The 27,475-nt window shown below is 43.6% G+C and overlaps 2 protein-coding genes across 2 annotated transcripts; one reads left to right on the forward strand and one right to left on the reverse strand.

Annotated features, from left to right (window-relative positions):
* On the reverse strand, positions 1 to 10,590 carry tgfb3 (transforming growth factor, beta 3). The gene is made up of 7 exons (XM_079573283.1): positions 9,868 to 10,590; positions 5,645 to 5,808; positions 4,396 to 4,525; positions 4,200 to 4,307; positions 3,022 to 3,169; positions 2,257 to 2,410; positions 1 to 777 (listed from the first exon to the last, which is right to left on the reverse strand). Exons 1-7 carry the CDS (start codon positions 10,208 to 10,210, stop codon positions 619 to 621), a joined length of 1,206 nt encoding a protein of 401 aa, XP_079429409.1. The 5' UTR covers positions 10,211 to 10,590; the 3' UTR covers positions 1 to 618.
* Positions 10,591 to 11,019: 429 nt separating this feature from the next.
* ift43 (intraflagellar transport 43 homolog (Chlamydomonas)) lies at positions 11,020 to 21,646 on the forward strand. The gene is made up of 10 exons (XM_079573958.1): positions 11,020 to 11,106; positions 11,201 to 11,329; positions 11,808 to 11,894; positions 14,316 to 14,386; positions 16,908 to 16,943; positions 17,298 to 17,344; positions 20,015 to 20,087; positions 20,761 to 20,836; positions 20,970 to 21,032; positions 21,224 to 21,646. Exons 2-10 carry the CDS (start codon positions 11,285 to 11,287, stop codon positions 21,332 to 21,334), a joined length of 609 nt encoding a protein of 202 aa, XP_079430084.1. The 5' UTR covers positions 11,020 to 11,106; positions 11,201 to 11,284; the 3' UTR covers positions 21,335 to 21,646.
* The last annotated feature ends 5,829 nt before the right edge of the window (positions 21,647 to 27,475 follow it).

Consider the following 27,475-nt stretch of genomic DNA (forward strand, 5'->3'; position numbering starts at 1 on the left):
TTTAATTACAAAAAAAAAACAAGTGTTTCAAGGGTAATAATAAAAACATTTACAGTTTGTGGTCGAGTGAAGTGTTCACTTGGTGACGTACAACGCTGAGGAAACAGAAGGCTTCACTTTCATAGGAACATCCCTGGGCCTGTTGTATTCAAGAGGTAAACATAACCATGAAAGCACTACTTTGAATAAAGGCTTGTTTTTTTTTTTCCAGCATGTCTTCTTGATTTCTATAACATTGTTTTGTTTTTTTTGTCTTTGTTTCTATCTAACAGCATTTAAATGAACAGTGTGACAAGTACAGCGTTCATTTCCAGCAAGGACAAACAGTTGCGTCCCATATGTTTGGATTGTACCTTATTTTCATGCTTGTTCAGTTTGTACATCGACGTCATCATAGCATTTATGTTGAAAAGTCTCAAAGTTCAAAGAGGTCTGCGTTTCAGTGAAGTGGTAATCGTCTTCAATGTGAATGCCGCGCTCATTTTCAGCTTCTTCTTGTCTGTGGATGTAAGAGTCCGTGTCCGTTTTTTCTTTTTTTTTTTCCCCGCAGCAGGATTGAGTATCCAAACCACTGCTGCCAGCTCCTGAGTAGTGCCCAGTCTGTGCGTCTCACTGTCTTTAGCTGCACTTGCAGGACTTCACCACCATGTTGGACAGCTGCTCCACTTTGGGCGAGCGACCCACATAGTAGAGGATGGTGAGGGGCTCCAAGTCCTGTGGGACGCAGCAGGGTGAAGCCGACGCCTCGGGGTTCAGAGTGTTGTACAGGCTCAGCAGCTGTTAGAAGAAGAGAAAGGCGGTGAGTCCAGTTCATTATTTTATTGGGAGAGACACAGTTTTCAGTATATGGTATATGGCAATATGATCTAATAATCCCCCATTTTTAGAGATTTAACATGTCAGTGCTTTTCTTCTTCCTTCATTTCCGGAGTGTCTTATTTACGCAAGCACTTAGCAGGTTGTAGTTGGAAATATTTCATATCTAAAAACCAGGTGAAACTAAACCGCGTTGCTATATCATTGTAGTGTTTTTGCTTAATTTTAACACTGTACACGGGCTGTGCAATTAATCGAAATTCAATTACGATTTCGATTATTACACTAAACGATTACAAAATTAGCATAATCGGAAAAAAAATATTATTTTATTTTCTTTTTTTTTTTTTTTTTTTTTCTGGCAAAGCAGACTTGTATTTCATGGCGCTGGGATTATTTTCCCTTCACATTTCACGTGCCATGGCTCGTGCTTTCGTCTGACATAAAAACAAACAGCGCTGTGTGATGATGTCATCAGGCCGCGCTGCTCAGTTTGCTTGTGCAGGTGTGAGGGCTGGCCAGCAGGGGGCAGGTGTGAAACAGAGACCTCTCCTTAATCAAGGCGTACTTGAAATCATTTGTACTTTTATGACTGTTCAGAAAACAGAAAATATTAATCTTTTTTTTAATTAATAAATATAAAAATAAAATAAAGACTTTTTTTTAAGGCAACAAATAATCGTTTGAATAATCGTGATTTCAATTATGACCAAAATAATCGTGATTATTATTTTTTCAATAATCGAGCAGCCCTACTGTACACAACTAAATACCAAGGAATCTGAGTTTAGTGGATAATTAGTCATAATAATAATAAGGGGTACTTTGAGTAGAGATTAAACCCTCAAGGGGTTGGGAATAGGGCAGGGCGATATGGCAGATATGGCCTAAAATCTATATCACGATATAAAAAAGAAATATCACGATAACGATAGAACTGACAATGGACAAATTACTTCCAAATCCCAGCCTTGCACCAATTCGGAAGATTAATTCAGTGATATTTTATTCTTTTTTTTTTTTTAGGGCATTCTAATTTCCTCACAAATATGATCTACTCAAGCATTTTACATCCTCCATTTCATTTTACTTTTTAAGCACCTGTCCCTGTGTTCTGCAGTCAGTGTCTATGCTGCTCTGATGGAGCTGAGCGTAACATAAATTATATTGTGTCTGCAACGATATAAAAAATTGCAACAATATCAAAAAATTATATCGCGATAACGATATGGCCCACCCCGAGTTGGCAACCACTGCTCTAAGTGAGTGAGCAGACTCATCCAATCACAGTGAAGTTTGTATTCTAAGAAGGAGACTTGTAGCATTCTTGATGTACTGCGTCTTATATTGTTACATTTTGAGGTTTTATTGGTTCAACATGCAGGTTTCAAAGTCAAGACACTTGACGAAAATGTCTTGCTTAAAGACGTTGTGACTTACTGTGCTGTGAGTTGTGTCAGAGCTGCGTAGGTAGGGGCAGGGACCAGAGCAGAAGTTAGCGTAGTACCCTTCAGGCTGATGAATCCACCTCCAGCCTAAGTCCTGGCGGAAATTAATATATAGTGGTCGCACACAGCAGTTCTCCTCATAATTACTGCAAAGGAGAGAAGAGGAGATTACAATCCGATCTGAGTCCACAGATGAGAGAATTCCTCTCTGAGGTGTGCCCTTATTTTCTCTCCTGGAGCCGGCCCAGGTTTGTGTCTGTCAGTCTGAGAGGATCCCCGAGCCAACGAGACGGCATGGAGGACCAGGTAGTGTTGGCAAGTGCTGGGACGGATCCTGACTTGTAGCTCTAATACCTCTGTCATGCTCTTTGACATGATTAACAGGCTAATTCTATGTGGCCTACTATCCCTGCCTGGCATCTCAGGTAAGTTTCCGTTTCATGTTACAGTGGGATGATTCTTTTCTCATTCCAGTCAAATTACTCACATTTTTCTTATGCCCGTAACATGATTGTGACATAAATTCCCTAATGTGGTAAACAATACTGAGGAATGAGCCAGTCAAAAGAGCATCTACATCTTGTTTTTCTCTCCAAAGACCTGGCTGGATTGTTCATAATACACTAAAACTCGTTTCCAAAATTGTCCCAAATGTGCAAGAAGGGCACCCAGCATAAAGCCTTGATGCAAATATTTTATCCGCTGAGACGACACAAAGGCTAAAATGAGCTTTAACTGTGAGAGAACTGTGGCTCACTTGAAGCAGTAATTGGTATCCAGTGCCCTCTTGCGTCTTCGAGACGAGGACTGGGTGTCCAGCCGATGAGGAGGCAGCATCATCAGGATGAGGTGGGGGTAGAGCTGCTCTTTCTGCTCCTTGTACTGGCTCTGATCTTCTTCCATACCTGCACGTAACAAGTTAAAGAGGACATGAAGCATAGATAGTGTAGATCTTATAACTCTCTACATCTGTCCATTCATGCAGTCTAGACCTCTCCCTGCTCTGGAGTCTGCTCATCCACTCTAGCCTGATAGCTAAAGCAGCGTATATCTCCGGAGAGATGCTGCTGGTGGATTTGTCCGCCCCTCTTTAATTCGGGGCCAAGCGTCTGAGCGCCGTTGCGGCACATTCCTTGTGGCCAGCCCATTCGACAGTGTTCCCAGGCCCCGGGGCCCGGGGGCCTCAGCCCTAAGTGAGATACCAGAGCAATTGTATTCCCATGCTGAGTGTCTTTTCTTCTTCATAAAAAGGAAATCCATTATCTTACCATAAAGAACAGTCTGCGGATCACTGCATGAAACACACATTGATGACAGGGCTAAGGACTTTTCCGACTGAACTTATAAAAAGGGCTGCTATAATAGGATTAATACAGTAATATACTGGGAGTATTACTCCTAATGCCAAACGTATGCTTTTGGTTATTTTGGATAAGAAAATAAATGTTATCTGCCCTTATAGATGTTCTGTTCCTTAATGTCGTTACTTAATTTCAACTTTTTTGTAAAGAAATGTATATTCAGCCCACCACATCCCCTACCACCACACACGTGATGCTGAAGCAACCCTAAAAACACAAATGGCAGAAAAATTTCAACAAATACAAGATGTCTATCTGATCCAATCAAATGGTAATAAATCCAATTGCTGTTCGGCATTATACAAAGATCTGGCAAAGAATAAAAGACCAAAGGCTGAGAACAGAACAAAGTCAATAGCCATAAACATGACTCAGCACAAAGTGGAGCGGACAGCAGGAGCACAGAGGGAAACAGTCCAGGGCTCAGTCTGATCTCTTCAAAGTAATACTTCACCCTATTAATGAACCCTGTCTGTTTCCTCTGTGTGAGTTATAGTTATATATTAACTGATTCTGACTGTAGTTGTATTTGAATGCATTTTGTTGTGTCGTTTCCACTTGACGGGACTCTCACCTTTGAATTTGACGTCTAGTACCTCATTGGCATTCTCGATGATGTCCCCGTTGGGTCTGAAAGTGTGACAGGGACAGTGGACGCTGATCTCCAGGCCCAGGTTAGTCTCTGCACACACACAAGCACAAGGTCCTTAGAACTGTCAGTTTAAATGAAGCGAGAAGTCACAAACGTAATGAGCAATGAACACACTCACGTCTGTACATGAGCCACTCCCTCACTGTATCCGTCACATCGAACGAGACCCACTCGGGCGTCCCCTTGGTCAGGACATTCTTGCCCCCGATGTAGCGCTGCTTGGCTTTGGGGTCGTCTTTCTGAAGGATCTGTGAGAAAGAATGGTTGAAAATGTGAGCCAGCTGCATAAACTTTGTGTTCCACACAGACCCAGAGCTGTCTGTCTAGAGCCAGACTCTCCGGGACGCCCTGGGCCAAACGTCTCCTCATCATGGAAAAAGTGACTCTGTGTTGATATCCCCTTTTTGAGAGTTAATGCCTGCGTGTTACCCTCCTGCCAATGACAACCTGACTGTCCTTCACACCAGCAGGTCCAACAGGGGCTTCAAATGCAGAGTCACACAGTTGAGAAAGCAGATATCTCCCCAATGTTAATGTGCTGAGACCTGGAGTAGCATTTCCCAGAAATAAAGCTGGTTATCTTTTATTGTGAAATGTGTGTCTGGAGGTGCCCCACAGCAGTGCTAGGATAGCCAGAACCCAGAACAATGTCAGCATCTAATCTGTCTTCCTGTGGGACCAAGGGGCCAGTGTGCTGCCAGTGTCAGCCCTTTGCCAATCAACTCCAGTCTGCAGTGAGGGAGTGAGTGCAGCTCTGTTTACTGCCTCCTCTGGGCGACCCTGACCTATCTCCTTTTGGCCCCTGGAAACAATCTGAGGCTCTGACAGGCTGCGTTCAGCCCAGCCAGGCCTGCCTCTGAGGCGGTATGCAGCCCAGAGACGCTTGTCTCCCTGGCAGGAAATGTTGGAACCTGATCATTACTCCGAACCTTTCGTGGGAGATTTATGAGGAAACTGCGGGAAAAAACAAACGATCCTTGATATACCACTCACTGATCTGACATACTTTTATACATGCCATACAAAGAAAGAATACAAATATAGTCAAAAGTGCTGGTGTAGGCCAATGACGTTGATCTAACAAGGATAGGCTTTAAGATTGACATCTCAGAAAGAAGAAACTGACGAATGGTGAGCTCGAGTTTCTTTAAGACGGCTGTTGAAGCTCTTAAATCCATCCTAATGTGGAATCCATTTGACTGTGCGCACATGGAATAATGATCAAGAGGAGCGCTGGTTGGACACCCTAATATAAATGTTTTCATCTTCCTCTCTGACCAGCACAGGCCCATACTGTGAGGGAAAGCGAGCTCTCCGCCCCCCACTGAGGTGCACTAACCGTGGAAATGAGCAGAGCCTTCACACACCTGGTACAGCTCGATCCTCTGTTCGTTCCTCTTGGCAGCGGGGTTGGGGACCCTCAGGGCGCGGAACTCTGCCCGGAACAGGTTGGTGGAGTTCTTCTCCATGGTGGACACGTTGAAGCGGAAGACTTTGGAGGTGACTCCTTTGGGGCAGAAGGTGAGGTCATCTGTGAAAACATGAACCCGGAAACTACGATTAAAGCTGGCCATTCCACGCACTATCTCATTGAGTTTTCTGTTGCAAATCAATGTCACGGCTTAATAGTCAAATTTTCAAAAATATGAACCGAACCACTGCGCATCTGCTTGTGCTTTTCCGGCTTGCCTGTTTGCAACAAGTTAAAGTGATCCAATGAAAACCAAATGTGGCATGTGGCGGACAATGGAACAGGCTGCGCACACTCTTCCCTCCAGCCCCGCAGACAGGTGTTCGGAGAAATCAGACCAAATCACTGTGCTTCCGGGGACTAAAGTGTTGTTGCTGGAAACACGTGGCATCACTTACTCAACCCAGGGCCATGTCTGAGCAGCCAGCGAAGTCTATTGTGACACGCGGGCCCACCAAGCTAATGGCTCTCAATGATATCAGGCTGTCTACCTTCTAACATATTGTATAGGAGCAGTGACCTTTAGCCTAATCAACTTTGTAAATAGCCACATTGTTGCTGTATCTGTAAAGCTTCCTGTCAGCTTTCTCACACACAGCACTGTTGAATAGAGTGTTTATTAACTGGCCTAGCACATGCAGCGAAGTGGAAAACAAGCAGATTTTTTTTTATGAGCGCAGTGGAAACCATTATTTACAGCCAAGATATACCTAATTTACTGGTGTAACGTTCAGGTTTATTATGGGGCCCGCGCAGTTCCCGTGCGGCAGACAGGAGCACTGCAACCCGAGGCGAGGGCTTGCGCCTATGTCATGCGTGAGCGTCTCCAAGTATCTGTACTTTGTTTGACCCATAATTCCAACTTTAGCGTCCTCCCAGCCATTATCTGAGATTTCCATGGTTTTGTCCAGGTTTCCCTATTTATAGCTGACCTTCAGGGTTTGCAGACGCCGGCCTGATATCTGTCCAGCGTTTCCACATGATCTATAAGGAGTAGTAGCTTTGTCCTCCCTTAGCATGCCCCGCGCTCACGCCCACCCTCTCCACATGAACAGTAGGTGGAAAGCCCCCACTTCAAGGGGCAGATTCGAATTTCTAATCAGTTCTTTGCTTTCATTTCGGCTGACCTCATTCCCTCCCCCCTATTGCGATGGTTTTAGTTGGATTTTGCATTATGCTTCGGTTTTGCCAAGGGCCTGAACGCTGTAGGTCATTTGTTCCATGTTGATGATTGGGATAGCATAGTTTGTCTGACTGAAATACTTGAAGTGATTGCGTGACCCCCAGCTATTTCAGTTGACCACAATGTTAAGATGTTGAGACAGATAAATGCATGTCAATGATGCATGAGTCATCAGTTCTAAATTTGATGTGGAGTTCCAAGATTAGAAGTAAACAAGTGAAAGTGGCTGTAATTACTACTGACTTGGCTGAATTACACACAGTTTTATTGTGAGGTTTTCTTATTTAAGTGCCTGCAAAAGTGTATTTATAGCCACATATAAAAGCCGAAGCGAGAAAATGATGCCCAGTCGATCCCATTTTCATATTATCACTCAATTAATGTAACCATAGATAGGCTATAAACAGGGGATTTAGGAGCAGTGCAATAAGACAGACTGGGGTTGTTGTGCCTCGCCCTGATGTTGCAGACCACAGTCCCACCCTGACACGCGCCCGGCCTGCTGCCTCCTCCGCAGGCTGCTCCCCACGAATCACCTCTGCTTCACCCTCAGCGTCTTGGGCTGTTTGGGATGGCAACTTTTGTTACATACAGGAGGCAGGAGGAGTCTGACTACTAGGTGTCTCAGTCTCAAGTAGTGCCATCAAAATCATTTTCAAAATAAATTTACCGTACAGAATCAAATTGTCAATAAGCTATAGTTAAATGACCATTTTTTGTAACGATGTTGTTGGCTGCTTGACTGTCAATGTTGAGTTATTTGTCTTATTATTATTTGGCCTCTGTTGCCATGCGGCGACATCATCTGCATACTCTTCTTAGACAGGACAGCCTGGATGTCTGGATACTTTACTTCATAAAGACTGGCCAGGCCAGTAAAACCATTCACCGTCTTTGTGAAGTTGTTCTTGATTTGGTACAAAAGTGTGTACGTGGTCTTATTGATAATGTCAACAACTGCATTCAGGGGTCGTTTAACTACAATCCTTTTACAGAAATAAAAAAAAACTTGTCTCTAGGAGGTTACCAACAAATGATCAGTAATTCAACCGTTTAATAATTGATATTGACCAGGATTCACTCATTTCTCTCTCATGCTTTTACAGGTTGCTGGTTATCATTACTGTGGAGGGAGACTGTCCAGAGCCTGAACAATGGAAGGAGGTTGTGTTTTATTTGTTTATTTGGTCAGGACAGTGCATGTTAATGAGCACTCATGAGACTCATGCATGTAAACATGCCTCATCGTGTTGTTGCCATGAGCGTATTTTCAGTCCATTGTCCCCCATTGCAACCGCACTGTGCCATTAACCAAAGGACACGTGAGACATGGACTAAATTAACTAATACATTTACGATTTTGAAAAAAAAAGTTTGTACATTTTCAGTTTTGCTGAAAAAGAGCAGCAATGATTTGTTACAACTGACTTTGATACTAAAATGAATGAGAAACGGAGATGAATTATTGAGGGGTTTTGGTTGTGGGGGTGTTTCATGGGCCAAAGAGCTGTCTCTGTTTATCCTAATGACATCATGCAGCTTTCTCCCATAAATCACATCCTGTCTTCAACAAATGACCCCACATTTTACTAACTCAACGCTTAAGTCAATTATACAATTTACAACAGCTCAAAACTGCACATGCAGTGATCCGAAAGTGAGTGGAGTCTCAGGTTAATTCAGCGGTTCAGATCCAGATCATTGTCCTGTCTGAGGCATGGCTCATTTAATTGCGCTTTGATTTGCATCAGTAATATTTCAGGGATGAAAACCTTCTGCTTAACTTTTTAACGGGAGTTGAAAAAAAGGCAAACTTGACTGCGTTCCCGAACACTCCCACCTTCCAAAAACAGTGTATGTAAAAGTCATTATATCCAGCAGGAATGAAAATGAAGCAGGCTGCAAAATTATCAAGGTGACAGACATTATGTTGCTGCGCACTAAAAATCACTCTTAAAAAAAAGTTACATAACGGAAAATTGAAGTGTTAATTTCTGGTTTTGGCAGTGAGCGGTGTCAGTAGTAAGTCAAGTTAATGTCGTGTAAAAAAAGGCCTACAGTAAGACCTACTGTATGTGATGTCCTGGGCACGTGGCCATCAGTGATCCCACTCCTTAGGCCTGTGTTTGTTTTGGGCGCTCTGGCTACCTCTGACCAGGGGATAAACCCGAGCTGTGTATTTTGAATGTCAGAAGCACTTTGTGGGAGCTGTGAAACGCATTTGATTCAGGGCTTAGCTTGGAGACTCTGTTTAGTGTCAGGGTGCAGCATAAACACCTGTTGATTTCAAAATGCCATGAGCTAATCAGCCACTGACCGTGAAAGGGCGCCAGTCCAACTCCTCCACTCAACTTTCTCTGGAGATTCAGTCAGTCAGCTACTGTTTCTCATTTTTTGAAACAATCAATGGAGCATACTTTACACAGGAAATACCAATATAACTGGACAAGAGAATTAGAGCAAAATACAGTCGGCTTTTTGCTATTATTATGGAGTAATTGTTGAGGCATATAGATTTTATGACGGTGGAAAAAATATTGGGAAACTCACGGTCAGAAAATGGAAATGAGGTATTGGAGTTGGCAATGCATAGTAGACTTAACTGCCTGAGAATTTTCCTTTCCGAGGAATGTGTCAGACTTTAGGCAGGAGTTCCCATGGCTTTAGTGCGAGGTATGTATCAAGGAATAGCGCTCATTCCAGTTTGTTATTTTACTCTCTGCTTTGCGTGACGCGCCACGAGTGCGTAAAAGTTGCCCAACTCAAGAAAGCGGACAGTGGAAAGCGCACACATATTTGCCGTGCATTTTCCCCTTGGGTAACTTATTCCTGTCTCATAGCCCATGCATCAAAGACAGACTAATTTATGCTGTGGTCAGTTGTGTCCAAACGTTGACTCCATTACGCGCGGGATCAAAAAGGATGGGGGTACTTACTGTTCTCGGGACTGGTGATCATGTTGAACTTGTATATCTCTTTGGCATAGTACTCGGTCTCCGTGTTATCCTGGCCACAACTCTGCTGCCTGTCCCGTCCCAGCTCCTCAATGAGCTCCTTGGTGCTGTTATACAGGGCCAAAACCTGGTAGGGTACCTGACTTGGGCCAGTGGTCTGAGGCGGACTGGTCAACCGCAGTTTACTGAGAATCTGTCCCCGTACTGCTTCCACTCTCTTCTTCTTGATGTGGTCAATGTCCACAGCGGTGCAGGTAGAGAGGGTTAAAGTCATTGTCACACTATTTAGGAGGAGGAAGAGGAGAAGTGCTTTACGCAGATTCATATTTAGGCTACTGCTGTTCACTCACAACTGTGGTGTGTCAAGGCGATGCGCAGACTCCCAAGCTGAGCCACAATGTGAATCCAATCTCTCTTTGCTCATTCAGGTCGTGAGAGAGTTCTGTTCTCGCAGGAATCCCATTTTGTCAAGTGCTATGTCATCTTCGCAAAATGTGCATTCGCATGAGAACAAATCCGTGCCATTGTGTAAAATATGCTCAGATTGTTATAAGAACTCGTGGTGCTTCTCTTCATTCCCCTTAGTGCAGCTTCTCTTCCGTTCCTGAGTTTGTACAGCTCCCACAACTTGCGCTCTCGCGTATAGGGCTCATCCACTTGTGCGCACGGAATCAGCGCGCCTCTCAGCTGGGCTCCTTCGCTTCAGCCTCACACACTCGGCCACTATACGCCCCTCTCACGCTTTATAGCCACATGTTGTGACGTTTCGGTAGGAGTGGCTATTTATCTGAAATGTCATAGAGTGCATTCAATTAAGTTTTTGATTATAAAACCATATAGCGGAATGATTTAAACAAAGTGAGGACTCTAATTGCGACTGTCATGTAGGCCTACACCCTGCAGAGGTGTAAACGTTAATAATATAAACGGGATCATTTGGAAAATACCATGAAATATTTATAACTATAGGCTACTAAATATATAGCCAATGACTCATTTATGCCCAGTCTAGATGGACACACTCTACAACACTAGATGTCCATGGGTACTAGTCTAGTACTGCTACCAGACTGCTACCAGGCATTGTCCCAGTGCGGTACACATCATAATCTAAAAGTGTGCCTACAGTGACACCAAGTGGAAAGGTAAAGTAAGTTCAGGAGACGACCTACAACAGCAGCTCAGCAGAGACTCTTAATGTGGCGTTATTTGGCTTCATAGGTCTGATTATTAACGCTATTTACTCAATTTTATTCAAATTATATTAGAAATCCTGCTGGACTAAATTTTTTGGCGTTCCTTGCTTCCCGACTAGGGTTGCCATGGAGAGCGTTGCTATGTGACGCTCCAATACAGGGATTGCTAGCCTAGCCTAGCTTACCACAATCAAAAAACAGAAATGGACGACACGTTTCAACTAGGAGAGTCGGCTGTTGCTAAAAATGTAAGTGACTTTGGTAAATGGCATGTGTTCGAAAAGAAGAACCAGGTCTCGGTGAGGTTTTGTGCAACTTAGTGGAGAGTGAGAGTGCTAAATCGTCCCAAAAGGCTAAGGATGCTAGCTCCAGCAAAAATAACTATTGTGTTCTCATTAATATCGTACTTTAGGTTATATAAATATCACAAGGTGCACATGGCATACTGGTAATATATCTAAAGTCCGGATGCCATATTTCTGAATACAAGAAGTTTCAGTAGTCAGTATTAAACATGTGGGAAGTTTGTGCTCAGATACTTTAGTTTTGGCTTGGTTAAAATCAATTGTTTCATCAACAAACATCTACGCTCCTCCTTTCATCTAAATCAGTAATATATAACAATATATTTTATTGTTGACAAATTAAGAAGCTGTAAGTTGGACACTTTTTCTGATTGATTGATAAATTGATTGATTTCTTGATTTCTTGATTTGTTTGCTTTAGTTTCCAAAATCAGGTCGAAGGGCTCGAGCAAATCAGTCTTCATTTGAGGAGAATCGCCATGGGAGAAAGTCTTCAGCGTCTGGAGAGGTACATATTACATATTGTAGATATTCAAACGCTGACATGCACCAATTGTCTGCAAATTAACAGCATCGACCTATCTTTGCTTCATACATGATTGAAAGGAGGAAGATGAGGTAGGTATAACGAGTGGTGGCTTTGTCAGGCTTTGCTGATGCTCCAGATACCTTTTTTAATTTTACAGCGATGTTACACACAGTATGCCTTAGCTCCGTGACAACTGTGCCCAATTACCATACTACATATATTTGATTAATATTACATTTTGAAAGATAATGCTCAGCCATACCTTTCTAAAAGTATAAAGTTATCATGGAGCTACTACATTACTTTTTCTTTTTTCATTGGGTGTTGACTTGTTCTTAAGTGTTTTTTGTTGTGCTGTTAATTTGGGCTTAAGCATCTTAAAGAATCAAAAACCCTTTTCTTTTCTTATTAATTTAAAGCTCTATTAAATAGCTACCATAACAGCATTCTATTAATGACATCAAGCATTCCCTCTAAATTGACCGAAATTTAAAATGGACAACATTACCAAAGAAAAAAATGGTTGCAATGCTGCTACTTTTGGCCAGTCTTCCCAAATTAGGCCAGCATCTCTAATGTATGAAGCATTATTCTCGCGCCCTCTATGACCTGCTGAGCACATGCAATACATTTTTCCGTCATGTCCTGTGACTGTGGGGTTTATTTACAGTCTTTGTTTATCAAGACTGGCCTCATCTTCCTAAAATACCCGACTGATTGGTCACATTCCTGACATCCTTTTAAACAAAGACTCGCTCGCTTTTATGGGCTGCTAGGGTTTGGCCACCATAAGTTCTTTACCCCAGAGACCGTCACAGAATCCCAAATTAGAAAACTACGAGGGCTGAGCTAATTGCTTTAACAGCCATTAGCTTTTTACTACAACTGTGAAGTTCATATTTGGTCACAAAAGACTGGAGGGCCAGATATGTTTTTTTTTCTTGGGACACTAAGGGCCCTCTCCATACGCTATACTGTATTGTAAGTGTTGTAAAGTATTCATTTATAAATTTACCTCCATGATTTATTTTGTTATTATTGTTATTTGATTGTTTTTTTTTGTACACAGCTTCTCTGTTCAGGACATATAGTTACCGGCCAGTGCCTTCTAATATGCTATTACTGAGAATACTGTTTTCATCATAAGCTATTTGCCTAATGCCTTTACTTTTACAACCATTTACGCAGGCTTGGAACCGGTACAGAGAATACATCGGCTAGTTCTTATATCTTTGCTACCCTTTTTCATTTGTCTGCCAACTGTGCCACACTATTCAACCCATCATCTTTGGCATTTTCTAATTCAAAATCTACCATATTTTGAATAAAGCCCCTTATGGTTTTAAGATGGAAAATATTACATCAGGAAGGTCATTTGTTTAAACAATATACTAAAATGTATAGTGTGCTAAGTCAACAGAAATATCAAATATTGCAGCTCATGTGGTGTAGGTCAAATAACAAAAGTTAGAAGGTAATTATTGCCTAAAATAGTTTAATAGTGGAAATCATTCATAATGAGACAATCACTAATTGCTCAAAGTTGAAGGAGCTTTTTCAGCTTCAGCCTGTCTGGATTAATGGTAAAATAAAGTGGAATAGAGTCGCCCCCCGACTCCCCCCTCGCGCGCCCCTTAATGGTGACATTCAAATTTATAAATGGCTTTGGTGAAGGAGCGAGCCTTGAGCAATTATTTCATCATAAACGAACGAAATTTTTCACGAGCGCTTTGTCCTTCCACAGACACAATTTGGTAATGAGAAATGGTGGTCCTTTTTTTAAATTCATTTGTCTGGTGCCCACCCTCGCTCGCTCCGAGGAATTCATTCATTCAAGTGCAGGTCACAGGATCAGAATGCATTTGGAGTTTACTATTTTCAGAATGAAGGAATGGGAAGGTCATTTTTTTTTTTCTCTTTTCCTTCTCCCCCTTGTGAATCTATTTCGAGGAGAGACGTATGCACTTCAGCAGTTCCCATGCTCCGCTCCATACGTTCTGTTCCTAGAAATGGGCAAAATTGAAAAGTTGCGCAAACATGACCTTGAGTAGCTTCGTGTGATATCTCTTCGTAGAAAAAATACTGTATACTTTTAACTTTACTTTGAAGTGTCCTTTTGCCAGATGGGGTCATAATTTGTGTTATCCTAGACAAGAGGGCCCCCTTCTGGCGCCACATAAAAATAATTGCGATGACAGCTTTTCACAGTCCTATTTGATAAAGTGCATATTTATTTTTGCCTACAATGAGAATGAATGCACTGCTCAAACCCATTAATTTTTATGAAAACTAGAGCTCAACTGTTTTATGTTTTACTCACTTTTTTTTCAGTTAAGATTCATGTTGTAGATTAGAAATGTTAACAAGTCGCATGCTATTTATGTCATCCTCTTCTCCTAGGGTCCTCCGGCGAAGCCTACGCGCAGACAGGGAGGCTGGGCCGAAGAAAGCTCCGGTTCTGGATCTGCCAAGTACAAGCCTTTGTCTTTCCCCCCAATCTCCACAAAAAAGCACTTCTGCTGTTATTAATGAACCCTCATGCCGTTGAACGAGCTTATTTATCAGCGCATATTTGGCACTCGGGCTGTGAATCAACAAGGTTAGAGGGAGTCTGTCTGAGCGGGCAACTCTCCATTCGTCTTCATCTGCGCGCGAGCCGGTAATTGACATGGTTAATGCATCAGCCACAGGAGGGCACTGTTAGTCAGCTAGCCACTTCATCACGCCGGTTCAGGCCACTTAATCACCCCTGTTGCACCGCGGGCCGCTCTGTACACAGGGAGCGCAACATGGACACTTCTGAAAATATTTAGAACAGATGGAATGTGCTCGCCAGGACCCGTCTACGCGTATAGTGAAAATAAGAATAGTTTGAGTTGCGATGCGTTGCTTTAAAAAAAAAAAAAAAAAAAAAAATCAGGTATAGGGCCTTTAAAGACTGCAACATCTCACCCATGAAAAGAAGATAGGATTGAAGCGTTAGAATTACGGGTGTTTGTATTGTCGGAGAAAGTCCTTGAGAACTTTGCACAAGGCGGGACATCACAGACCTGTCTCCATGGAGATGCTTGGACTACAGGTGTACATAAACATACCACTCGGTCCCCTTTCAAAAGCCACATTTTGAATGGCATAAGGTTGAACATGTCTGTTTCACAGTGCGTTGAATTGTACTTGACATGGCAACATATGCGCCCTGGAATGATCCGCAATGTGGCTTTAGGCTCTTAACCCCCACCTGAACCAAGTTTGGCTTTACCGGAATCTAAAACGTCTTGGAAGAAAAACCGTGAAGATAGCGACAAAAACTAAATGAAAACGAGGATGAAAACACGACAAAGGAACATAAAATCAACAAATGCAAAGGAACAAAAGAGGGACAAAAAAAGTGACAAAAACACAACAAAAATGTGACAAAAATGCAATGAAAATGTGACAAAAACACAACAAAAATGTGACAAAAACACAACAAAAAAATGACAAAAACACAACAAAAAAGTGACAAAAACACAACAAAAATGTGACAAAAACACAACAAAAATGTGACAAAAACCCCCAAAAACATGTGACAAAAACACAATGAAAATGTGACAAAAACGCAATGAAAAAAGCCACACAAAAATCAATTAAAAATTTGAAAACGCAAGAAAAATGTGACTTAGAACTTATATGACAAAGAACGTGAAAAAGTGACGACAACACAGCAACAATGCAAGGAAAAATATCACTTTAGATCAGTTTTGTAGGTCTTAGCTTTCAAATGAGGCGTTACACTGGCCCCAGCTTTTAGATTTGGGTATAGCCAGATGTACACGGTTAAGGTGGAGGTTAAGAGGTTGACTAAAAGTTGTGATTCAACATATCTGACAGCCTATGCTAAAAGCAGCTTAGTGTCCTCATACAAGTATTGTAAGATGCGCTGCAGTGACGCTCTTGATCAATTGAGCTTATTTGTGTAGTTTACAGTGCAAGCAGCCAGAACAGCAAACTCCATACATCAGAGAGAATGGCAGTGCTTGCGTGCGTGCTTTGGTGTAACTCCGCTTAATTCACCGTGCGGTCGCTATCTAAACCCCGCGGTGTTGGAAAAAGCGCCCCGGCACGTGGCATTGATCCTCTCTGAAACAAAGTAAGTAATGGTCCCCCCTGGAACGGACAAGGACTCGCCGCTTCAATGTCACCCCTTATGCTCAATCACCGCCGCCCTCCTCCCGCTAATCCCAGCACAGAAATCCCAGGATTTGTCGATCTATCACTTCTAATTGACACTAAATGATCTGTCAGTTTATTGATGAACCTTTGAAGCCAGTTTGTCACAATATATTTTATCCCTAACAACTTTTTCCAGACAGTTTTACCATGTCTATCACTTTGCCTTACATGAGTCTTAATCAAGGCGCCTGTAATGTATCTTAAGTGTCGCCACCCACAGTCCCCCTCCACCCAGAGACAGGACACTGGTCAAGGGCAGCCAGGTACGCGCCCCTCAGCCTCTGTGTGTTGCTGGGGAAACGCAGACAGGACCAGCCTTAGGCACGCTATACTCAGTCAAGATATTTCGAAAGGCATTACCTGTTTTTATTTTATACAAAAGATTGATTTAAAATGATTATAATAATGAACCTGTGGCACCTTCTTTTTTATTTTCCTGCTCAATGGAAATGCAATCCATCAGTCAAGCAGGAAGTTTGTAAGATGTAATTTATTATGAGAACTGCAGGGGGCACTACTCTACCAGTATAGTAAGCAGGATATGAGTAAAACTAGGATGCATTAATCTGTTTCAAAAACACCTTTAACAGATGTGTTTTGGGTTGGATAGGTTTCTATTGAGTCACTATTGTCCCGTGCCTGGCAGTACGCAATCACATATTTGAATGGTTTCTTCATTTAGATTTAGAGTGGCCTATTCAACCTCGAGTGAAAGAATGAATATTCAACTAACAGAGAAATATTCACCTTCTAATGTCAGCAAAACTTTTTTCTCTACAGATCCTCAAGAAGACCTGCAGCCGAGGACATGGAGGAGTGAGTTGTTGAACACGCCAATACATTTTGAAAATGATCCATACTTGAGTTCAAGTCAAAACAGCCAATTACGTCTTTTATTCTAATTCAGGCTGTTTTCACTTTCACAAACACAATCTCTACCAATTATTAAAATGATTTCCCTCTGCTTTTATTCCTACTGACAAAATCGGCACATCTTTATTTGCACATAACTCTGTCATAACCCATTCCCCCAAAATATCAGTCAGCAGACACTGTAATGTGGCTGCTGTCAAATGAATAAATGACAAAAAGCCAATTGTCTAAAGAAACTATGACCTCACCATTGAAGGCATTAAATAATTCATCCGTATGCTCTTCCTCTTTCCACAGCCGCCGATTGCGACCACAAACTCCTGAGGGATCAGATGATGAAGGAGGTGAGCGCACCCTTGCAGGCTGCTGCGAAGTCTTTCCTCACGGGCAAAAAGAGTCGCCCAGTGGCTCCCAGCGCATCCATCCTGTGGAAGTGCAGCAGATAAACAGGCAGATCAGAGCTTTGCACTGCTGCACCCCGATCTTTGCTAAAAGTGCAGCTGTTTTTGGTGTATTTACTAAGTTACACATCCAAGTGAAAGTGAAAAAGTGAATTGACACAATTCTGCCAGGTACCTGTCTCACTAAAACAGCACCGCCCTGTTAGGGAGGAGATACTGACACATTACATTCTTAATAACTAGTAGCAGGCTGCTGGCTTACCACCTCCTCAAAACACATCCACTGTTAATGATGTGGTTTATTGGCTAAAGTGCTCAATGCAGGTGCCTGGTTCTTGTGCAGTTAAAGCCTCTGGAAAGACCATTACTTTGTGAAGGAAGAGCTCTTAATACAGAGCCAGGGGCTGGGCCATTGGAAATTACAGTGCTGAGGGTTAGTGAGATAGGCCGGCCATCTTGATTACATCCCCTACCCTTATCCCTTATGTCCACTGGCAACAAGGAGAGAGGAGAGAAGGCATGCCCAGTTCCCAACTCTAATCTCCTCATCAGTGGCCCCACAGCCTCCCGCTGGTCACTTCTAATAGCACCAGTATCACAAACATCGCGTGCCCCAGTCTGTCTGTGAGCCAGTTCGTCCAGTGCTTTTATAACTGTTAGAAACACACTGGCTGTTGAATCATTGAGCTGGCCTATAAAGTTGGTGACAGGCATCCCCACACGTCGTCCCCATGTTAGCTTTTGATACGAGCGGCAGTGAGGCAGCTGAACCTGACCGTGTCATAAAGATCCACACGGGCGACTCGCTGCCAGACAAAAGCCACCTTGATCCACGTCGAGCCAGCAGAAGGAAGTCAGTGCTACTAATACGCAGCACACTGACAGGAGACCGCTCCCTCCTGATAGACCTGGGCTTTGCATCAAAACACACACAAAAAAAAACAACTGCCTCTGTGCCCTCTTTGACCTGAGGGAATGGAGTGAACTGACGCTTCTTTACAGTATTGTTTTAGTGAATGATGGGCAGCATGTGAACTGAACTTGTGCTTATCATACGTAACTGGGAGGTGTGGGCTGTGTGTGGACCCAGGAACCTATTGGCAAAGAGCTGGATGGTGGCAAGGCTTTTTGATGTCATTGCACTAAGACCATTAAATTTGATTGGGGGTCCAGGGGGGACGGATTCTGCTGAACACTGTGCTTTGTAAATGAGAGGACAAAGTGTCACCTCGGCCTCATGAATATGAAGCACCCGCGCCTGCATTTATTTGGATATCAGAAACCCAGATGAATCTTGTCAGTGGCTAAACGAGAACAGCATTTTTAATTTACTTTGAATCAAACAGAGAAAGGGATACGTTATCTGCCAAAATGCTGATGGGTTATATTTGCCCTCTAGATTAGTTTGAACTGTTGGAAGTTTGTGTGATTCAAATCCAAATTAAATGATCAGCAAACTTTGGACCAGGCACCTAAATGTGGAGATGTGTTGATGGAAGGTAGTTCTTCCTTCACTTTTTCTGCAGTTATTTGGATGAAATAGATGCCCAGATATTTCCCCACATCAGATTCAGACTTCCATCTGCTCACCTCTATTTACCTGTTATTGACTTCCCCCTCGGGCAACAGTTCTGTGGTCAGAGATTACTGACAAGCCTCTTCATGGCGTTCAGCCTGCGCCTTTTCTCTACTTTCTACTTCCTCTCTCTCTCCATGACACTCTGCTGTAGAGCTGATGAAGAAGTAGTGTCAGCTGCCCCTGGAAACGAACCTCTGATAACAAAAAACTAAATCTAACTCTGCAATGTAAATGGCCTGCCATTTCACTCTTCTACAAAAATACAAGGATTTTAAAACATATTTAAACATTTTGCTTGTAGGCCTATTCAGATTGGACAGCTCAGTGAAAGGTGGAGAAGAGTGGGGAGAGACATTCAGCAAACTGTCGGAGCTGGGAAAAGTTGGTTCGATGTTTGGCCTTATTAACCTATCGACTATCTGTGCCAGATTCTGTTTCTCTTCCCCTCTGATTTGCCTTCATTTACAAATGTATATCTGAAAATGCATTGAAAGTTTGTCATGTCCTTCTTGGTAGTCGAAGCATCGTCTGTCCTGTTGCGTTTTGCCAATTAAAGTGGATTCCCACTGTTTGAGCAGTAGTTGGCAGCTCCTGGCACTGCAGCCCCTGCCAGGCCGCACCGTGACTTCCGACCCCACACAGATGGGCCCGTAAGCAAATACTCTTGCACATGGCTGGACTGGCCCCAGTCAGAGTGGCAGAGTGGACATGGAGGTCGGCCCGGCAGCCAGCGCGGGTCCTGGGGGTGGGCGGCTCTGACAGGGCCCAAATGCTTAGGTAGCAGGGGGTGCTTTCTGGGAAGCCCCTGGCCAGCGCCCCTCTCACAGCAGGGAGAGCTGCTGCGCTGCCTCCTGAATATTCATGGCCGCATGGCTATTGTGACAGGGCAGCTCTTATGAGGATGTAGTGAGAGGAAGAGGGAACACATGGTTCCACAAACATGCACCTCCGGCCACACAACTCGTCTGGTATCCAATACATCCCAGTTTAAAACTCATGGTTTTGTCCGTCATTTGAACCATTTTGTTTTATAGATATTCCAGTTATCCCAGACCTTGATGAGGTGCAGGAGGAGGATCTCACCATGCAGATTGCAGCTCCACCAAGGTACAGAACTCACTGCTACTCTCTCATTGTCCTGGTGCTGCCTGCTGTGGCTAATCTCCACTTAATGCATTGGCCTGCTCCTGTGACTTTGACGGCCGCTTGTCCTCCACTGTGCCAGCACAGGGTCTTGCTTTATGGGGCTAAAATGCAGAAATAACAGTTGGGTGTGATTTATGCAACTCTGTTACCAGGGTCCTTACGAATCGGGCCCTTTGATTTACAGGGCAGCCAGAGACACGCCGACATGTGTCCAATATGTAGCAAGGCTATGACAGCGGTGGAGGTTATTAGGCTCAGGCTTGCTCTCTGTGCGAGATAATATCCACATTGAACTCATTGTGGGGGCAATGTAGCGTGTAATGTGCAGTAAGTAGGACTGGCATGCACTGCTAGGCCCCAGCCACTTTGAGAGCCCCCCCACTTAATTCCGACCCACAGATAAGCAGCTGGGTTTCAATTTAAAGCATTTACCACTTGGCAACCTTCTTCCTCTTCTCACTCCTTTCTGCTTGATCTTAAAACCTTGACAAGCACAAACTTTGTACTTTCATATACCTACTCCATAGTTTGAACAGGGATAGTAGTTAGTTCAACATACAGTACTTGTGTCCAGTTTGCTTTTGTGGTGTTCAATAGGCTCGTATGATCATCCTAATGTTCTGTGTGCTGTTAGCATCCAGGTGAACCGGGTGATGACGTACCGAGACCTGGACAATGACCTTAAGGTCTACTCTGCATTTCAGACCTTAGTAAGTCAATGAGATGTATTTTTGAGTCTTTGGCATTCATTTGTCCACTTCTCTTCAAGGTTGTCCAAGTCAACCATCTCTTTCCTTATCCCTATTTGTGCAAGCTAAGTGAATTTTTGCTTTCTCTCTTCAGGACGGAGAGATTGACTTGAGGCTCCTCACCAAGGTTTTAGCACCAGAGCAGGAGGTGAAGGAGGTGAGTGAGTTTTTTAGTAAATATAGCTTGTGTGCTCCCAGTGAGGCTATGTCCAGCTGTTAGTGGGACACCGGGGAGCGTGCCACTTGTCTCTCAGGTAATCAAGATTTATGATGTGTACTTTAACACTCCCCATCTCTTCCTCGGGTTGTCTGGAGCTGCTCTCTAATTCCTCTTCTTCCCCTCTGCAGGAGGATGTGAGCTGGGACTGGGATCATCTGTTTACAGAGGTGTCCTCAGAGCTGCTGATGGAATGGGATCAAGGAGAGAGTGAGGAGTCGACCGCACTGTCCGCAACATGAGGACGAGCATTCAAATCAGACTGCAAATGTACACTGCAAATAAACAGGCAACTTCAGTCATTGTAATTATAAAAACTTTCTTTTTTTTATAAATGTGCATTTATACATAAAATGTCTTCTAAGGTACTTTGTCTTTGAAATGGTTTGTAATTACTCAATAGAAAGTGTCTTGTTTTAGAACTTATTGATACAAATGTCCTCTCTGGAAGCATTATCAACAGACTTACAAGTCCAAGGTTGATAATCAGCTAAGCTGAAATCCACTTGATTGTGTTCCAATTAACATTCTTCATTAAAGCCACAACCTTATTGTTATTGACTCTGCCATTGACTTTATCTTCCAGCTCTTCGATAGGAGCAACCCTTTCTTCACTATTATCTCAAAAGCATTGAACACTGTTCCTATTGACACCTGGAGGATTAACATACATTAAAGTTTTGTGGATGAAGGCAGACCAAGTGAGCCTATATTATAAAGCCTGACCAACAGTTTCTCTTGAGTTTGTTGAAGTGGAGACTAGGAATAGGCTTGTGAGGCCACACTGTGCTTGGATATTGGCCCTTGATTTGAAATGAACAGAAAGTAATCTAGTTAATGAAATGCTTTGTGTACTGTGTGCTCTGTGTGTCTTTGGTTCATGTGTGTGAATATGAATGCATTGTTCAAAGTCATGGCAGCTCTATTAGTGAAAGAGTTGTAATATTTACAGAAAGTGATTAGGTTGATGTCTGGGCGCCTGCTGTCTCATGACAGTTGGTCTGATGCGAAACACTGTCTTCAAGGACACACAATCTATGCATCCGACAATTAATCACCTCCTTTAACAAATACTATAGTCCAGCGTTTTCATCTGCAAGGCACTGAATCAACTTCATCAGGTATTCCACCTCGGGACATGCTGATATTACACAGGCAGTCCTCATGTGTGTGCACTGTCCAGGTCCATGTCTCTGTTGTTTGTCTGTCAGACCTGCAAACACACATTTTTAACCGCCTCCACAATTGGCATATTTAGCCAGACTTAATGAATTCTGCCCATATGCCCTGAGCAGCTGCTATTTTGCCCCTTCCTCCTGCCCCCGTCGAGCTGCGAAGTGCCCATCCATGTAGAGACAACCTCTAGCTGTCTCTGTGGAGAGGAGTGTGCCTGCCACTCCTCGGCTGGCAGCTGGCCCGGGCCGTCTGAGGTGCACTGTGGTCGGGCAGAGGACTCAGATTAGGGCCCACTGATCACAGGTTGAGGAGGGCCTCCAATGATTGGCCCAAATATCTATGGATCAGTGAAGGGATTAGAGTGTGCGAGTGTTTGGCATGTGTTTGCATCCAGTTTTTCAAAGTGACCTTTCTCCACTCCCTCGTCTGTTTTTTTCTCCTGCTTTATCCTCAACACAGTTTACTCTGACGCCAGTGACCTCTCAGAGTGTCTGCTATGAACGTAATCACATCAGGACAACTGTTATGTCTGAGCAGTGGTGAAGGAGGCAGCGCTCTGTCAGTAGTGGTTATGGTGGTGACTCTCACCAACATGGAGTCACTGGGAGGGGAACAGTCTGGGGCCTGTTGATGTTGTAGATATCTGATCCAAATACAGGCCATTATAGGCTTTAAGAGGCCATTGATTTTCCCTTGACATTTTTCTATTAAAATAATAGACCCATTGCTGCTGTAGACAATGGAACTTTCAGACTAGGCATCCATTTTTGCAATATTTCATTGATATGTGTAGATGATGACTCCATGTTTATAGTCCCTTGGATTTGATGGCGAACCTGCTGCAGTAAGGGTTCCTAAACTTGTTATAAAACACCCCAGTGTAGCTGTTTGTCCTTTCAAGTAAAGGCTTTTTTTACATTTAGTTTGATTGGGACAGTGCATGTTAAACACATGAATGTAAACACGCCGGCTTATAGCCAAAGGCTGCCTTTTTTCCATCCATAGTCCCATGAGTTAGGGTCACACAGAGGTCAAATACATTACACAATATATTTACACTTAATAAAATTCACTTGTCCAACATATCTCCAAGCTTATTCACCAGCTCAAGCACTCTCCCATGTCCACCTACTGCACAATTACAACTCATTACTGCACATTTGCCACTTCACTGCTGTAAAAGTATGAATACTTATCACAGGCATTATCCCATCACACAAAGTCATAATTAGAAAGATCAGGAAAGCCTGTCACACAACGACGAAAACAGTTTCAAAGGGGAGGGAATAGAGCACCCTGTAGATCCGGACCTGCGACTGGAGAGCAAAATTCAATCAAATTTTTGGGCTCCCATTTGAGAGCTATCAGTGGAGTGTGGAGTTCATCCACACAGGAAGTTATTTAACCCAAGGTATTATTGATTCTTCTGGAAATAACTTTTCATCTGGCGGCAAAAATGTAATTTTAATAAAAAGAGCTGAAGGGACCATTGCTGTAATGTTTGTGGTGCTCATCGACAGACTTGTCCTAATGTATTCTGATATCGGCCAGTAATTGGAAGGATACAGGGGAGATAATATGGTTCCAGCTCTAGCTAATATGCTGTAGTGTTGACAGAACTTTATACATCTTATCTGGTCTCAATATCTGCCTTCCATATGGCCCTAAAGCAATATGCCAAAGTGTAATTAAAGAAAATGGGAGATGTAGAGATAGCTGGGGCCAGGAGCCGGGCCCCTCTCAGAGTGAGGGGTGAGGACAGACAGGCTAAACCTTATGGAGTATTAAGACTAGTTCATTCCACCGTGGGCCGGGCGTCATCAATCATGTGCCATAAAGCAGCCAAACACTAATTAATGGTCTCGGGCGGCATGGCCATAAAGGTGTCTTCCTCTTGGGGCAGTTAATGTAATATTTCACTCCTAAACTGATGCAAACTCCATCTGAATTCTGATAAATGCAAATAGATCCACATTCAAATAGAGGGCTTTGAAAAGCCCCTCAAAAGCAGTATTGATTTGCCACAAAGACTCCATAATATTTCAAGTTTAAAGGAGAAATCCTTGCCACAAAACTAAGGCAGGCAGATCAATATCATTTTTGATCAAAAGGGGATTTTCCTTTGAAAACAATAGATTAAACAGCTGTTTTATTTTTCATTAGATATAGTCCACCTCTAAAGCCCTGCGGGGGATCAGAGTGTGCAATGTTGGAGGGGGATTACTTCAGTAAAGAGCCAATGAAAGTGCTGTTTTTAAGACTGAACTTTGACGGGCTGAAAGTGTTTTCAGTTTGTCACCGCTCTTCTTTTTAGTTAATATTCTACTGCTCTTAGTCCTCTTTTGTTTACCCCAGGTGGGCTCTGACATGAAATGGCAGCGTTGGCGGCAGCTTGGAATGCCCCTGGGCATCTAAAGGCCGTCATGTTGTCAGAGGCCCTAGGAGGGAGTGAGAGGACCGGGTGGCACTGGTGGCAGCTTTTTTAAACTTTAAACCATCAGACAGAAAAGCTGCAGCTCTTTTTTTAAATGCTGAAATTGGCTGAATTCATTATTCTCATCTGTTCTTATAGTGCAGCTGGGTTTGAAGGCGAGACAGAGGTTTGAACATGAAATACTGCCCGGCTTCACATTTGTCATGTATTTTATTATTTCCCTTCCTCACCTCCGTCCGGTTGGCGAGGTCCTTCATTTTTCACTTGACTGCTTTTCGTATCATTGCGGGCCCTCTCGGCTGGCCTATGAGTGACTTAAAGGCAATAAAACACAAAACATTCTGTAAAACACGAATGCTCTCTGTGTTGGAGAGGCCCCCGCGACGCCTTTGTGAGAAATTATGATAATAACTCAGTGGCTGTTAGAGTGGCCCGGTCGCGCTGGGGGCTGGGGGCAATGGAAACGGGGTTCAGGAAGGTCCTCGGCACAGGGACAGGTCAAGGTGGCCTATTGGGCTCCAGTGTGCGCCCCCCTCCCCCCCCCACACTCTCGCCCCGTCATAAACTCCATCAAGAGGGGAGCGGGCTGTGGCCAGGTACACAGCAAACCTCTTTGTCTTGTGGCCGCTTGGTGATAAAGCAGGGGCTGATGGGTAAGTGGTTGTGCTGGCCCTGTGGCAGAGGCGAGGTCAGCGGAGAAGTTTATCGTAAAATAACTGAGTCAACACAACACCCCTGCGTGCCCTCCCAGGGTCACGAACACGCCACTTTGAACTGCGTTTTTGGAGGTGGAAGAGACACGAGTGTAGCTCCACTGCCCTCTTGGTCGGATATTGGAGTCTGGGAATGAGGTTATGCCTGGGACCCAAAGGTGCTGAAGTACATTTGTCTTCATTAATTGGAAATACCAGTATGTAAGTATTACTTTGATAGTAAAGTAGAGGCTCCTGCTGCAAAATATGTACATCTACAATTGTATACGACTACAAACACTGACCCAAATGACTTCCTCCAACATGTAACTTGATTTTTTTATACTTAAAAATAGTTGAATGGAAGTATCCCCATCTTCTCTTTCCTGAAACAGTATGTCGTTAGCCACATAGCATAATTGCCTAGCTCATTTTGTTTTGATTTTGGAAAACATGTAAAAAGACATTTTATAGGAAACACATTGTTTTTCTCTTATTGTCATTTTAACAATACAAAATGACTTAGGCAGTTATGCTTTGTGGCTAGCGATGTTAATCAATGATGCAGCAGTTTAGTTTTCCAGTGTCTTGTCAGTGTACTCTCAGATTATGTCAGTGATTTCTGGGAAAAGCTCTCATTGCATTTTTTCCTGACTTTCTTCTCCACCTCAAAGTCTTGCTCGGGACCCCGGCCTGAGAAGGAAGCGGCGCCTGACACCTCTCGAGTGTGTCAGTGAGAAAGGAGCGCGGACAGGAAAGCGCAGACGAGGCTGAGATCGCACCTGTCCTTGCTCCGGTGCCCTCCCAGCAGGCCCTCCGCCCGCCTCCCAGGGTTTCTGCTGGCATCTGCGCCGTGGGCCGGGGCCAATCCCGCTTCCACCCGACCTCCCGACAGCCCGCCCGGAGGGGGGGGGGGGGGGGGGGAAGAAAAAAGAAAAGAAAAGAAAGAGTGGCTCTGGGCTTTCGGAGATCAGCCGTCGGAGGGGGGTCTCTCGCAGTGGTGAGTCGCACGGTGCACCACGTCACACGTCACATGCCAGCTGGCCGGGCTCCTAGTGTAAACAGAGACTAATGACCACTCACCGACACAGCAGCAGCAGCACGGGCCCTAGAGTGGAGGAGGGGAAATAAATCTGTCTTTAGGTTGCTTCTAATTAATACATGTGTGTCTTAATGTTGTAATGTTTCCTTGGGATTGGGATTGTGTTGTTTATAGCTTTATCTAAACTTGCTTCCCTTTGTGCAGTCAAAGGCCTGACTTGAATCGCTGCCTTGTGAGCGACAAATCCACACAACACATTGCACTGCTGAAAAAAGGCTGCTTAAAAAGTAAAGCTGTGTGTGTAGCAAAGCACAAAATTGGGCGTTAATGGTTTGTTAAGGCTAATGACGCCTGCTACTGCACACTGTTGCTGCTGTAATGGACCAAAAACAGCCATTTGAGACATTAACGCTGCATCGTTCCATTCCAATTACAGCACGACGCATGTGACAGTGAATATTTCCAAATGCTTCCACAGGTAACGTGTTGTAGGAGTCTGAATGATTTGTAATGTTCATTTTAGTCAAACCCTACTCCTAGCTGGTAAACCTATATAGCTATGGTTGGCTCTGACTGGGAAATACAGTAGTTGTGTCATTTGGCAAGGCACTTCATCTCCCCTATGGGTGTTTGAGACGTGTAAGTGAGCGATTGGTGGTAATCGGAGGGGCCAGTGGCGCAGATTGGCAGCGCAATACAACTATTGTCATTAGAGTCTACAATGTCACCTCTTTACAGTCACATTGCAATTATTTTCATTCTTCCTTTCTATGCATTGCAGTTTATAAAATGTCCTACGATCCGCCCGGGCTTACATTTATAGATAAGCATATAGGGCGATATAAATAAATATCAAGTGTGGTATGGTGTGACATTGAGAGCTATTTCCCGGCTGGGTATGTTGAGGTGAAAGGTCACTCGGCTGCTCTCAGCCACTGGCAGCGCAGGCCCGCTTCCCCAGTACACTATAGGCTTCATCTACAAACTTGCAATAAATATCTGGCCATCATTTATTTTAATTCACTCCTTTCCTGCTCAG

Source organism: Gobius niger, assembly GCF_951799975.1.
Source record: "Gobius niger genome assembly, chromosome: 16".
Lineage (NCBI taxonomy): Eukaryota > Metazoa > Chordata > Actinopteri > Gobiiformes > Gobiidae > Gobius > Gobius niger.